This window comes from Sceloporus undulatus, chromosome 8, assembly GCF_019175285.1.
Source record: "Sceloporus undulatus isolate JIND9_A2432 ecotype Alabama chromosome 8, SceUnd_v1.1, whole genome shotgun sequence".
Classification (NCBI taxonomy): Eukaryota; Metazoa; Chordata; class Lepidosauria; order Squamata; family Phrynosomatidae; genus Sceloporus; species Sceloporus undulatus.
This window is the reverse complement of record NC_056529.1, coordinates 3,549,000-3,562,657: the sequence shown is the minus strand read 5'-3', so window position 1 is coordinate 3,562,657 and position 13,658 is coordinate 3,549,000. Positions and strand designations below refer to the sequence as shown.

The window sequence follows — 13,658 nt, the reverse complement described above, 5'->3', positions numbered from 1 at the left end:
CTTGATTCTAATGTTTCCCTATAGGCAAGTATTCCCCTATATTTCCCTATGGGCATGCATTCCCCAATGTATTCCTATGGACAAGCATGCCTCAGTGTTTCCCTATGGGCAAGTAATTCCCAATACTTCCCTATGGGCAAATATTCCCCAATGTTTCCCTATGGGCAAGCATTCCCAATTATTCCCTATGGGCATGCGTTCTCTATTGTTTCCCTTTGGGCAAGCATTCCCAATGTTCCCCTATGATGGGGAAGCATTCCCCAATGATTCTCTATAGGCAAGTAATTCTTAATGTATCCCTATGGGCAAGTAATTCACAATGATTCTCTATGGGCAGGTATTCCCCAATGTTTCCCTATGGGCAAGTCTTGTCATTTGTTTTCTAGTATGCCCTGTGCAAAAGCCCTTTTCAAAAGACTTCTTTTCCTCCTTTTTGCAGGCAGCTCCAAACCAAGAGGGAGGGCCTGGGACTTTGCCCAGTTTTGCACACATCTGGGCAGGAGGAAGAGGAAGCATGTGCTTGAGCTGCTGTCCATAAATAGCCGGCAGGAGAGCCCCAGGAATCACTAGCCATCCTTGCCTCGCCTCGTCATCTCTTTGCTGGTTCCAACCACTAGACTACACAACCTCCAGCACCATGGACCCTCAGGAATGCACCTGCGCCACCGGTGAGTCTCTTTGCACCTCTGCCTTCACTGCTGCCTTTGCTTTGCCTTGAGAGAGGCAGGTTGAATTAATGCACTTTCATCCTGCTTTAAGTGCCCTGACTCTTATCCTGGGGGTTTTATAGTTTGACTCAATTTGGGTCCAATCTGCACTGCAAGGTTAATGCACTTTGGCACCGCTTTAAATGCCATAGCTCACTGCTATGGGGTCCTGAGATTTGTAGTTTGATTCAGTTTGGGTCCAATCTGCAGCATAGGATTAATGCACTTTGACACTGCTTTAACTGCCCTGACTTTATCCTGGGACTTTTGGAGTTTGATTCAATTTGGGTCCAATCTGCACTGCAAGATTAATGCCATTTGACACCGTTTTGAATGCCCTGGTTCACTGCTATGAGATCCTGGGATTTATATTTTGATTCAATTTGGGTCCAATCTGCACCGCAGGATGAATGCCGTTTGACACCACTTTGATTGCCCTGACTCTTATTCTGAGATTTTGGTAGTTTGGGCCCAGCAGATTTGCCTCTAACAATATTTTAATCTGGATGCTCAAGTCCCATTGAATACAATGGCATGGTGAAATGGTGTCCCTTATATAAAATGGCAAAATCAAGGTTTGCCTTTGGGCATTTAATCCGTCGATGTTGAATCCATGGGTAAAGAATTTGTGGGTACTGAGGGCCGACTGTAATTGCAGGTATATAATGGTACGTTCTATCAATGGAAATGCATCTTTTAATTTCGATTCTCACTTGTATTTTTTCTCTCTCTTTTTCTCTCCTTCCAGGCGGACATTGCACCTGCGCTGGTTCCTGCAAATGCAAAAATTGCAAATGCACCTCATGCAAAAAAAGTGAGTTCCACTTTTTAAAGAAAGCAAAGCTAGGGAATTAACGTACAATATGACCCTCCCCCAATATCAGCAGGACTAGTAACCCTGGTTTCACTGACCCATGTATGAAAAACTATGTTCTCTCTAGGTCCTCCAGTGCAATTCTATGACATGCTTGGGCCACATGTTGACCATAGAGTCCTACTGGAGGACCTAGAAATGCCTAGAGAGGTGCTCTCTTTAGAAATGTCTAGGTCTTCCAGTGTGACTCAATGGTCAACTTCTTCTGGAAGTCATTCATCTCAACCATTCTGTACAATTGTGGCCAAATACCCTGTCCTCAATATATATATATATTACAAAAGACTCAGGGTGGCTTACAACACCTTGCAATGTGACTTGCAATGTAGCTAAGTATGACAGTTAAAAAAGACCTAGCTTATATATATATATATATTACAAAAGTTTGAAAATATCATTAATTTATCCATAAAACCAGTAAAAGAACAACAGCTATTTAAAAACAACATACAAAGCACAGGCAGATGGTGACATATATTACAAAAGACTTGCATATGCTGCAAGCTTGTATTCTCAAGGGCTGAATCTGCACTGTCGAAATAAAGCAGTTTGATGATGCCGCTTTAACGGCCATGGCTCCATCCTATGGAATTCTGGGAATTGTAGTTTTGTGTGATAGCCTTCCATGTCAGAGCGCTCTGGTGCCACAACAAGCTACAAATCACAGAATTGCATAGCATGGAGCCATGGCAGTTAAAGTGGCGTCAGACTGCATTATTTCTGCAGCACAGATGCAGCCAAGGTGGTGTTCAGTTCGACCTGTGTTACAATTCCACCTTCTTTTCTTTCTTTCCAGGCTGCTGTTCTTGTTGCCCGGCCAGCTGCGACCATTGTGCCAAGGGCTGCGTCTGCAAAGAGCCGTCATCCGAGAAATGCAGCTGTTGCCAATAAACAGAGAGCCTTCATCTCTGTAAATACAAATGTCAAAAAAGGGGAGTTTCTTTTCGAGCCAAAAAGGTGTATTTTGTAACTTTTTAATGCAGGCGGAAGGAAATAAAATGTGAATTTTGGGGAAAAAAACACCAGCTTGTCGAGTTTTCAATCAAAAGACCAGTTTACCATTCTCAAATGAATGTCCATCACTTGCGCAAAAGTTTGGACACACTTACTTGAGCGCATTTTCATATTTTAACCATTTAATTCTGTTTAAATGTATAGCTTTTCTATGTTTTCACCTGTATCGTTCTTTTAATGTTGTGAGCTGCTCTGGGTCCCAGTTCTGGGAAAAGAGTGGGATATAAATAAATGTGATGATAATGATGATGTGATGATGATAGAAGATAAAGGACGTTTTCATGGCAGCAATATATTATTGGGAGCTATACTGGGAGCCAGTGCGCTGTAGTGGTTTGAGGGTTGGATTATGACTCTGGGAGACCGGGGTTCGAATCCGGGTTTGGTCACAAAACTCACTGGGAGACCTTGGGCAAGTCACACTCTCTCAGCTTCAGGGTAAAGCAATGGCAAACCCCCTCTAAAGAAACTAGCCAAGAAAATAACAGGATAGGTTTGCCACCATAAGTCAGAAATGACTTGAAGGCATGCAGCAAGAACAAATGGTTGGTGTGTTGGACTAATGCTCTGGAGACTAGAATTCGAATCCCTGCTTGGTCATGGAAACCCACTGGGGGACCTTGGGCAAGTCACACTCTCTCAGTCTCAGAGGAAGGCAATGGCAAACCCCCTCTGAACAAATCCAAGAAAACCCCATGGTAGGTTGGTCTTAGAGTTTCCATAAGTCGGAAAGGACTTGCAGGCACACAACAAGAAATCCTTGCTGTTATGCAAGAGTCTGGTTCTCGCCAGACCCCAGCAGACTACAAATCCCAGAACTCCATGGCATTGAGCCTTGGCAGCTAAAGCGGTGTCGAACTGCATTATTTCTGGTGGTGGAAGGTTTATCAAGATTATTTATTTTCTCACGAGAAATGATGGAAACAGGGAAGATGGTGATGGTGAGACGGCTCCGTCTGTCTGCTTTTCTGCCAAAGGGCCCTCTTCCAACACCGAAACCTGCTCCAGAAGAAAGACTGAAAGCTGAGCTGGAGGCAAACTGGTGGCAACCTCAGGGAACTGGGAACCGAAGAGACAGTTTGGCAGAAAGAGACAGTCGGGGAGACAAAACTTCCCTCCGGGGCAAGGAGGACCCACCTGGCGCAGATTGAAAAATTACAAGAAGAGCCAGCAGGTAGAGACACAGCCAAGCTTCTGGCTCTTCTATAGTCCCGGGTCTAGTTTAGGTACCTTTATTATTACTATTATTATTTTTAATTAAAGGCTAATGATGAACTTGCTGGGCAAGAACCCGACCCAGGAGGCTCGAAACTGGGAACGTCATGAACAGGGTGCGGAAGGAAAGTAGGAATGAGAGATCTTGGCCATACAGGGAGGCAGAGAGGAAGGATTTCTATCCTAAAAACTACTTCTGTGGCTCCCTGGTCATTTATTTTTTAATGCAAAGTTTATTATATCAAAAACAATAAGGGACACATACCTTACATGGAAACATTACACATATTGCAGACATACCTTACAAATAAGCCATTTAGACATGGTGTTTGTGGGTTTTTGGGGCTCTTCTAGCCATGTTCTAGAAGAGTTTATTCCTGACGTTTTGCCAGCATCTGTGACTGGCATCTTCAGAGAAACATCAGGAATAAACTCTTCTGGAACACGGCCACATAGCCCCCAAAACCCACAAAAAAATTATGGATGCCAGTCACAATATAGACATAGCTCGCAAACATACCTTACACATACCATACACCGACAACAACATACAACAAAGCTTCCTCAATTCCAACGAAGTCATAACCTTTCAATGATATCAACCATTCCTTCCTTTCTTCGGGCGACAGGTAAAATTTCTACTTAACGTATTTACACATATTTACATCCCCTTAACCTATCTCTATTTACTAAGCGTGTGTGAAAGTGTGCATCTAGAAGGTAAATATGGTAAATCGTTATTCTAGATTACAATGAGTACAAGGATGGGGCCAAGGAAGTTATTTGTATGGGCAACAACTTCCAGAAGCCCCCAGCCAGTTTTGGGGATTCTGGGACCTGTAGTCAAAAAGTCACTTTCCCAGGATGTTGCACCAAGATGCTGGAGTATCTGCTGCTATTACCTATTGCTGTATCTCTTACTCCAGGTTCAATTTGCACCAGGTGGGAACGGAGAAAGGGAGGGTGGGAGAAGGCGGTGCCAGGTATTGGCATTTATGAGTCGAGCAAGGCCTTGCTTGTCTCAAGAATGTGCAAACATATCCAAAAGCGTCTGCGAGCGCCCAGACTGCTGGAAGGAAACAGGGAATCCTAATTTATGATCAACGGCAACCCAGTTTATTCAGTCTGTGAAACCTGCTATTGTCATGCCCAAATAATTGGAATTTTGCTCAGGGCGAGATTAACAAGACCTTCTAACGCAGTCAGCAATTTACGGAAGATGGAAGCAGCCGCCTTTTGGTACCTCTCGTATCAGTACATCCGCTCTGGGCTTTTAGCCTGAACTGCAAAGAAATCAATAATAAATAAATAAAGGAAATATTCAGGGTCCTGAAGCTATTTTGCAACTAGGGTTCAGGACCTTGCAGAGGACTTCCAATCTGTCTTGTAACTGATAATCCAAACTTGGTGACTTTTTCAAACAATAGTCTAAACCTTACTGTTAGTTCTGACTAGACTGACTACATCAATTAGATTTGCCCATGTGTTGACTCACCATTTAACCATGGATTGAACAAGCCTACTTTAGTCCATCAGGACTAGCCTGGAAGAAGGAGGAGCCCTCCCTCCAATCCATCTGCCTTGGTCCAGGCCTTAGAGGGGGAGAAGAACCACTGGACCTCATCCCCTTTCCCTCCATCATTCCCTTCTCCTTTTGTTTTGTGTCTTTTAGATTGTAAGCCTGAGGGCAGGGAACTGTCTGATTAAAAATAATATTGTAAGCCACAGCCATTAAGGCTGAAGGGCGGGATATAAATACCTAAATAAATAAATAAATAAATAATAGTTAGGCTTAAATAACCTAAAGCAGTAATTCCCAAACTCTGGTCTTCCAGATGTTTTGCACTTCAGATCCAAGAAGCATCAGCCGTCTTGGCCGTGAGCCTGGGATTCTGGGAGCTGAAGTCCAAAACTCCTGGAAGTCCAGAGTTTGGGAATCACTGCAAGGCACCAGTTCCTGTCTGATCTTGAACTTTAAGCAGGGTCAGCTCTGGTTAGTTCTTAGATGGGAGACGGTCAACGAATGCTAGGTGCAGTAGGCTATATTTCAGAGGAAGGAACTGGCAGAACCACCTCTTGTATTCTTGGTCTATGAAATTCAAGGGTTTGTCCTAAGTCAACGGGCGACTTGAAGGCACACGTGCGCATGCACAAACACACACTCTAGTAGGGACAAACCAACAAGACGCAACCCAGTTGAGGCTTCTGTGTTGTGTTCTACTCACCACTGCAAATGGTTGGTGCCACCTAATGGCCATTTTGCATGACGACAACTTTTTTTGTCAGTTGCTGCCATACTTTTTTGTTGATGTGTGCCTTCTGACTTATCGTGACCCTAAGGCGAACATCTCACAGGGTTTTCTTGGTAGTTTCCTCAGAGGGGGTTTGCCATTGCCATCCTCTGAGGCTGAGAGACTGTGACTCGCCCAAAGTCCACGTCTGAGCTGGGATTTGAACCCTGGTCTGCAGAGTCATCTTCCAATGCCTTTTCCTCCCCACACCATTGGCCTGTTGTATTGGATTTCTATTTTTATTATACCCACCATTTTGAGGCCACCTGGGCAGGCGTTCCAGTTAGCACCATGCTCCTCAAGCCCACTTGGCAGTTGTTTAGAGGAGGGCATTCATGATGTAGTGAGTTTGAGCACTGGACTGATTCTGGAGATCAGGGTTTGAATCCCTGCTTGGCCATTGGGATCACAAGGCACAGCTAGTCCAAATCCTTACCATGCAGGAATACACATATAAAGCACTCCCGGAAGATAGCCATCACTGCTTTTTTAAGACTTCCAACAAAGGAGAGTTTACTGCTCTCCAAGGCAGTCCATTCAACTGCTGAAGAGCTTTTACTGCCAAGGAGTTCTAGATGGAATGTCTTTTTGGGCAATTTAAACCCACTGGTCCATGTCACAGTCAATGGAGTAGCAGAATACAAGAAAACATGACCCTCCTTTAGATATTTAATGATGGCTATCATATCCATCTTCTCTTGTTCATGCTAAACATAGCCAACTCTTTAAGCCATCCTTTATAAGACTAGGCTCCATCCATCCATCCATCCATCCATCCATCCATCCATCCACCCATCTTTAAATTCAAAGGGCTCTTATAGCATCTTTGAGTAAAAGTGGTAGCATAAACTTTCACAGACCTGATCTACTTCCTCAGATTTTGTTGTAATCTGTTATAATTTTGTTCTCACTTGTTATGAATGGCAGGAGCTTTTGGGTTTTTCAGAACGCTTTACCAGACTAGAAAAATGAAGGGATGAGAGAAGAAACAAAAGAATAAAAAGTTTGACCTAGTTTATTGGCCGTCCCGTCTCTCTGTGACTGTAAATTGGAGATTGCAGGCCCAACCGTGAAAACAGGTGTTTATGCTCCATTAATGGTTTCTCTCCATCTCCGCTGACTATACCCAAAGGACTTCTCATTCACTTTTGCAAAGCTCATAAAACCCTGAGATGGCCAGAGCAAAATGGTAGCAAAAAATTAAAGTGCCATGGTTATGTATAACTAATCATCCTTTCTGTTATTAAGGAGAGTAATGAAATTTCCTTTTGAAAATTACACACATTTGTAACAACCTGGTTTCATGGCATCCCCCCTCAGATCTCAGATTAATACCAAAAAGGCTGGGGGTTTCCAAAAACATGTTTTGTGAAGAAACAATTTTTGTGTTTGCAAAAAACGGAGGGTAAAAATGTACTGCCTGCCCATGGTGTTTTCTTGATAGTCTAGATGTGTTGAGACACTCTTTCTTCTACATGTATTTCTTACATCTCTGTCTTCTACTCAGCCCTGTCATAGAAGATGTGAACTTTACAAAGGGAGTTTCCTTGGTGTCCAGAAAAATGGAAGTGAACAAGAAAGTAAGGACCTGAGTGGTGGAGAACGAAGAAGTCCACCATGTCTCCCGTTTCCAATCTATCTGTATAGTTTGTTTTGTAGCATGGGCAGCTGCCTCTCAGATTACTCTCAGTCTGCAACAAGGACTAGCACCTTGTAACTTTTCAAAATACTAAGCTTAGACTTTTGTTTATGCTATTAGACTTCTGCACAAAAGGATGTGCATTTACATTACAATCCCTGATCACAACCATGGGGATCTTCAGACGTCCCCAGCCACAAAAACTGCTGAAAGGGAAATTGTCAGAGCAACAATCTGCAACCTTCATTAACTTAATGGGAGCTGGAAAGAGATTTGTGCTTTGACATCTCCTTCCCAAGGCACCAGACAAACTTTCACACATGGCTGACCAGGGAAAAGGCTTTTTTATTCAGGGAAGTAACAAATGCAAATACTAGAAAACACTCATTGTGTAACCTGGACATCTGCCAGGTAGAGGGCTGTTTATCCCCCAAACCCTGGAGAGACAAAAAGAGGGAACAAACAGTACAACTTGAAGAAAGGGGGTGGCAGCGACAACAAGAGTGGATATGTAAAAAGAGCCAAGTTTCAACATAGTGGAGGATGAACCAAGACAGGGGAAAAGGGCCTTCTCTCTTTTTAACTCTTTAAAAAATAGGTTGTCCCTCCTACAATCAGCAACACCTTCAAGGGAGCACTAAAGATAATGTGAGGGCACTGATGCTGTAAAAGAAATGTGCCGACGTAAACTTCAAAAAGGAAAGAGCTCCAGCATGCAAGAACCAGTCCTGTCCCCTTGCGCTCTGGCTACATGGTCTCTTGATGCTCCTTGTCTTTGTGCATTGTAACAATGAGAATTTCACCTACTTCCTGGAAACTAGGGCTACTCCTGGACACAGATGAGGATCAGTTTATGGTCAGCACATCACTCTGGATCTCGTGGCTCAGCTGGGTTTGGAGGTCGCTCAGCTTCTTCTTCAAGCCAGAGAGGGCTGAGAGGACGATGGTCTCGGGCCGCAGAGAGCCACAGGATTCCACGTTGTAATAAAACCTGGGAGAAACAAGAGTCCAAAAGTACGTTATGAGGAAGAAAGAGACATCCTCCTTGTTCAGGCTTCAGAGATATGGACTTGAGTGGAGAGGCCTCTGAGTGAAGTTTCTAAACAGGAATGGCTACAGTTCAGCCTTCTAGCAGGCCACCTCCAGATGGGATAGGCTACAAAGGCTGCATCCACACTGCAGAAATAATCCATTTTGACACTGTTTTAACTGCCATGGTTCAATGCTATGGAATTCTGAGCACTGTAATTTTGTGAGTTATTTAGCCTTCTCTGTCAGAGCTCTGGTGCCGTAACAAACTACAAGTCCCAGAATTCTATAGCACTGAGCCATGATGATGATGATGGTACCATCACTTCTTTACCTCTCTGGCTTCCCATTGGGATCGTATGGAGCCTGAGCTTCATCTTCATCAATTTCAGAGTATTCACTCTTTGGCCTAGAACAAAAAGGGGAAAGGAGTGTTCAGGTGGCAGCCCCACTTCTTCCTGTTCTCACTAAGGGAGGAACAAATGGACTCATGAACATGCTAGAACTACAGGTCAGCATTGAGTAAGGATAATGGGAAGCAAAGGCAGGATAGATTCAAAGTAGACTCCAGGTCGCACAATCACTAGGATGTGGGGAAAATCCAGCTTCACAGCCCTGGTTGCTCAGTCAAAAAGGACATTCTGAAGTCTTCAGTAGTATTCAATAACTCATAACTTCTTTGGTAGTATTCCATAACCCAACCACATCACTGGGTTGCTGAGAAGGTAAAAACATGTCTGAAATGGCCAGAGAAAGCAGGGTCTAGAAAAGTAAGTAACACACGCACAAACCAACCCAAGCATCTCTTGTTGCATAAGGAGCTTTCAGCAATGACAAGCAGGCAAATAACATTTAAACCAATTACTCCTTGTATAAAGATGCAACCGGGTTGAAATCAGTATAATGGTTGTTTGCATTCTCTTTTTTCTTTCTCTAGCTGTTCAACTAAAGTTGCCTGAGCATCTTGTTTAAATGAATTTACAATATCCGGCATGTGAAAATCCATCATATGACAATCCAAACTACAGGCCAACACTTGACAGTCTCTGTTTCAACTCCTACTGCAGAAACCAGCGTTTGCAATGCATCCCCCAAAGGCTTGCTTTAGCTTGACCACGTATTTCTGCAAACTCACCATTCCTCTGGCTTAGGGTAGACGGTGTGCCGAAGTGCATTGTCCGGGTCATACTCAAAGGCCACTCCTGCAGTGGGATTCCACTTGGCATGCTCCTTGCCAAAGCCCTTCTTGGCATAGGCCCGAAGCCTCAGCTCCTGACCTTTTCGCAACTTGACAATAAGGATGTCTACAGAAAACAACCGTACAAATGTTCACAGACATAGTGGAAGGGTTAGAAAGCAGCTGTAATGCATCTGGACCAGTAAGTTCAATTCCGCCCTTTAAAAGCATCTCCCTCCTTTTAGAAGCCAAGCAGAGGCAGCATGGTTAGGGCTACTCTTACCACTTCAAATCCCATTGAGCTGCCTCAGTCACAATGCCTTTTGAACCAATCTTGCCATGAAAACCCCATGATCAATTTGGCTTAGGGTTGCTATGAATTGGGAACAACTTGAAAGCACATGACAACAACTACAATAGGCCTAAACTCCTCCTGAATTCTATACTTGGGCAAGATTTTGGCTCAAGATCAAAGAATCTCTTGGGCAAGAAGGTGGCACTTGACCTCCCCTCGCTGGTTATATCCTATCCAAAGATGACAACAAAGAGAATAAACACAACATGATGTTGCTACTTCTTTCTGCAGGCCCAAATCTGCTTGGGTACATACCATCCTGCTCAACGTAGTCATTGGGGTCATTATCTCTGCTCCGGGATGTCACCTGTATGGGGCAGACATGTCAAGACAGGCCTGTGTTACCAGCTCTAGCTCTCCGTGGGACTAAAAGCTGAGCATCTACGATTTATTGGCTTCACTCAGCTAAATCAATTCTATGGATTTCATGCTTCTGCCTCAACAATGGATGGACAATGTCCCTGTCAATTTCTGGCAAGGCCTCTGTAGATCAGGGGCTCTGTAGGAGGCAGCCAGTTCTGACTGGGGAAAAGCAGTGTCAAACATAGTGGTCCTGGATCTTAGCAGAAACCTTGCTCATTTCTGTGTGTAGCAAGGACAGAAAACCTGTGGCCCTCCAGACATTGCTGGACAGAAGCACTTGACAGCAAAGACAAGGGATGATGCAAAATGCAGTCCAACACCTTCAGAAGGGCCACAAGTTACACACCTTTGGTTTTTAGGAAAGAGAGAAAAGAAAGCTTTCTCATTCAATGACAATCAAATTTTTCAAACCAAGGTATTTCAAATATCCTTTGCTGGGTGCACTGGTAGAATCACAGAATTATAGAATCATAGAGTTGGAAGAGAACACGAGGACCATCCAGTTCAACCCCCTGCCATGGTAAAGAAACAAATAAACAATGCTTTTGGGTTCCCCCGAGGCTCTCTCTTCTCTCCTTCTTGTCTTGGTGCATCTCCTTGTCTCTTTTGATTTAGAGAAAAAGAGCAAAAAGACTTTGTTAAGACACAAAAACAGGAATGTTGTACTGACTGGTATAACCCGAGGGTTGTTGGAGATGAGATCGCGAGACGTGACGTGACGGGTCTGGTCTTCGTTGCATCGGACATCAAGTGTAAACTCCACCGAACACTCAGGGCAAAACTCATCACAGGTGCAATCCTGAACAGAAAGAAAAAGAAGCAGTCCCAATGCCACTTGAAACATTTCCCATCAAATCAGTGTCATCAATTCTCTTCTGTCATCCCATATGAACCTGATGGCAATGGTTCCCATCTAACGTTATTCCCATATTTGTCATACAGCCATTTAGAGATTCAGGCTACATTTACACTGCAGAAATAATCCAGTCTGACACTGCTTTAACTGCCAAGGCTCAGTGCTATGGAATCCTGGGATTTGTGCCACCGCAGTTCTCTAACAGAGAAGGCTAAACATCTCACAAAACTACAAATCCCAACATTCCATCGCATTGAGCCGTGGCAGTTAAAACAGTGTCATACTGCATTCTTTCAGCAGTGCAGAGGCAGACTCAGTGGCTTCTCTTTCAATGCAGTGGTGAACCTATTGTGAACTATCCAAGGTGCTGGACATATTGATAGGCCTGTTACAGACTGCCAAAATAAAGCTACTTCGGGTCTCTTTGGAGGTATGCTATTTAAATGATGCATGCATCCTAAGAATCTGGAAGCTGCACCAAAGCTGCACTCCAGTGGTTAGGAATGGAGTGTGGCTTTGGCGCAACCTCCGGACTCTTAGGACCCATGCATCATTTAAATAGCATACCTCCAAAGAGACCCGAAGCAGCTTTATTTTGGCAGTCTGGAACAGGCCATAGTTTATTTATTTTAAGTGTTTATATTCCACCTTTCTCCCACAATGGGATTCTGCACAGTGGACAGATCCAAGCTAAATCCTAGAGCTAAAACTTAGCTCCATTCATACAGTGATCCTTCAAGAAACAAAGGCCTCCAAAGACTGGGACTTAGACTCACCCTGGAATACTGCAGTTTATCAACAACATCATCACTGGTAAGTGGGATCAGACCTGGGCAGAAAGAGAAAGAGATGAGAGAAAACATCCTTGTAGATGCTGGCGAGTAGTAAAAGACAAACTACTAGGAAGTAAACTTGTAGTTTTATATTCAGGTTTCAACACTAGAAAGGAAGAGCATCCAAAACAGCAAAAGGTGGGCACAAATGTAAGAGAGAAAAGCCAGAGAAGAAAGCCTGAAAATACCATTCAAAACATTATTAATAATATTGAATTTTAGTAAAGTCTGAAAAATTCAATGTGTTGGGCATTACACTATTCTATTAAGAACCTAGGGAGAAAGATAGACATACAGACAGAAGCATGACTCTTCTGCAGCCTTTGTATGTACAGCACATAAACATATGAATGTACTTCATAAGTAAATAATGCTAATAAATACTCATAGGTTTTTAAAACAAAAACCTAGGGAAGTCTGTATTTTCCCATCGTGTCATTTGATGGTACTCACCTAGTCTATGCGCAATGAATTCATCATGGAGGACAGAAGAGTTGGCATCTATCTGCACCCAGTCTATAGCTGTGAACAAAATAATACGAACTGAGATAATGGTAATTTAAATTGAAACGTCAGAAGAAAATGTGGGTGTATAGGCCACATCTGTACTATGAAATCTTGTCTCAAATTACTCTGGGTTCTGCAGCCTGAGGATTATACTGACAAGTTTTAATTCTCTGTGTGTATGTGCCTTCATGTCCCCTATAGACTTATGGCAACCCTGTGAATTTCATAAGAGTTTTCTTCGGCAAGGAACCCTTAGAGACGGTTTTGCCAGTTTTACGCTGAATTGCAGCCTCATTTCAAACAAGGACAATACTGCAAATGTGGGATACACAGCCCTTGCACCATGTATGTATGAAAGTGTATGCACATGCGCACCCAGGCAGATGCTTGTTCAGTGAATTATTTCCACAGATCAATGCAAAAAAGACATCATGATAAGTACCTATGATGGGAACTTCAGCGATGAACACTCTCCTGATGGAATTGGCTACTCTGGAATAGAAATATAGAAAGATACATATCATAGCTATACTGGAGCTGTGCAGCATTCATCAATCCATTTTTCCCTTTCATCCCATCAAGCTGAATTAGAACAAAACCCAGTGTAAAAGCCCACAATAGGTTTGCCTTTGGGTTGCCGTCGTGATATCCGCATTGTAGAAACCATTTGGACTGACACCACTTTAGCTGCCATAGCTTAATATGATGGGATTCTGGGAACTGTACTTTGTTGTGGCACCAGAGTTCTCCAACTAAGGCAAAAATGTCCCACGAAAACTACAGTTCCCAGAATTCCAT

The 13,658-nt window shown here is 43.4% G+C and overlaps 2 protein-coding genes across 3 annotated transcripts in view; one reads left to right on the top strand and one right to left on the bottom strand.

Annotated features, from left to right (window-relative positions):
- Window positions 1–513: 513 nt before the first annotated feature.
- Window positions 514–2,601, top strand: LOC121914269 (metallothionein). The gene is made up of 3 exons (XM_042437548.1): window positions 514–668; window positions 1,456–1,521; window positions 2,378–2,601. The coding sequence occupies exons 1-3, from the start codon at window positions 638–640 to the stop codon at window positions 2,470–2,472; spliced, it is 192 nt and encodes a 63-aa protein (XP_042293482.1). The 5' UTR covers window positions 514–637; the 3' UTR covers window positions 2,473–2,601.
- POLR2C (RNA polymerase II subunit C) overlaps window positions 979–13,658 on the bottom strand; it is a 13,554-nt gene continuing 874 nt past the window's right edge. Inside the window, exons 2-10 of one of the 2 annotated variants that reach the window (XM_042437547.1) lie at window positions 13,303–13,352; window positions 12,807–12,875; window positions 12,297–12,349; window positions 11,335–11,463; window positions 10,557–10,608; window positions 9,905–10,073; window positions 9,104–9,178; window positions 8,548–8,731; window positions 979–5,093 (exon numbers count right to left, since the gene is read on the bottom strand). In XM_042437547.1, the coding sequence (XP_042293481.1) occupies window positions 8,587–8,731; window positions 9,104–9,178; window positions 9,905–10,073; window positions 10,557–10,608; window positions 11,335–11,463; window positions 12,297–12,349; window positions 12,807–12,875; window positions 13,303–13,352 (742 nt within the window). In that variant the 3' untranslated portion in view covers window positions 979–5,093; window positions 8,548–8,586. Of the gene's footprint in view, window positions 5,094–8,065; window positions 8,732–9,103; window positions 9,179–9,904; window positions 10,074–10,556; window positions 10,609–11,334; window positions 11,464–12,296; window positions 12,350–12,806; window positions 12,876–13,302; window positions 13,353–13,658 lie in introns of those variants that run through there. The other variant, XM_042437546.1, reaches the window with a different exon arrangement.

Excerpts from the sequence above, each read along its gene's own strand:
- LOC121914269 (XM_042437548.1), top strand. The coding sequence starts at position 638 with ATGGACCCTCAGGAATGCACCTGCGCCACCG. Across the intron at positions 669-1,455 it reads GGAATGCACCTGCGCCACCG|GCGGACATTGCACCTGCGCT; the intron begins GTGAGTCTCTTT and ends CTCTCCTTCCAG. Across the intron at positions 1,522-2,377 it reads ATGCACCTCATGCAAAAAAA|GCTGCTGTTCTTGTTGCCCG; the intron begins GTGAGTTCCACT and ends CTTTCTTTCCAG.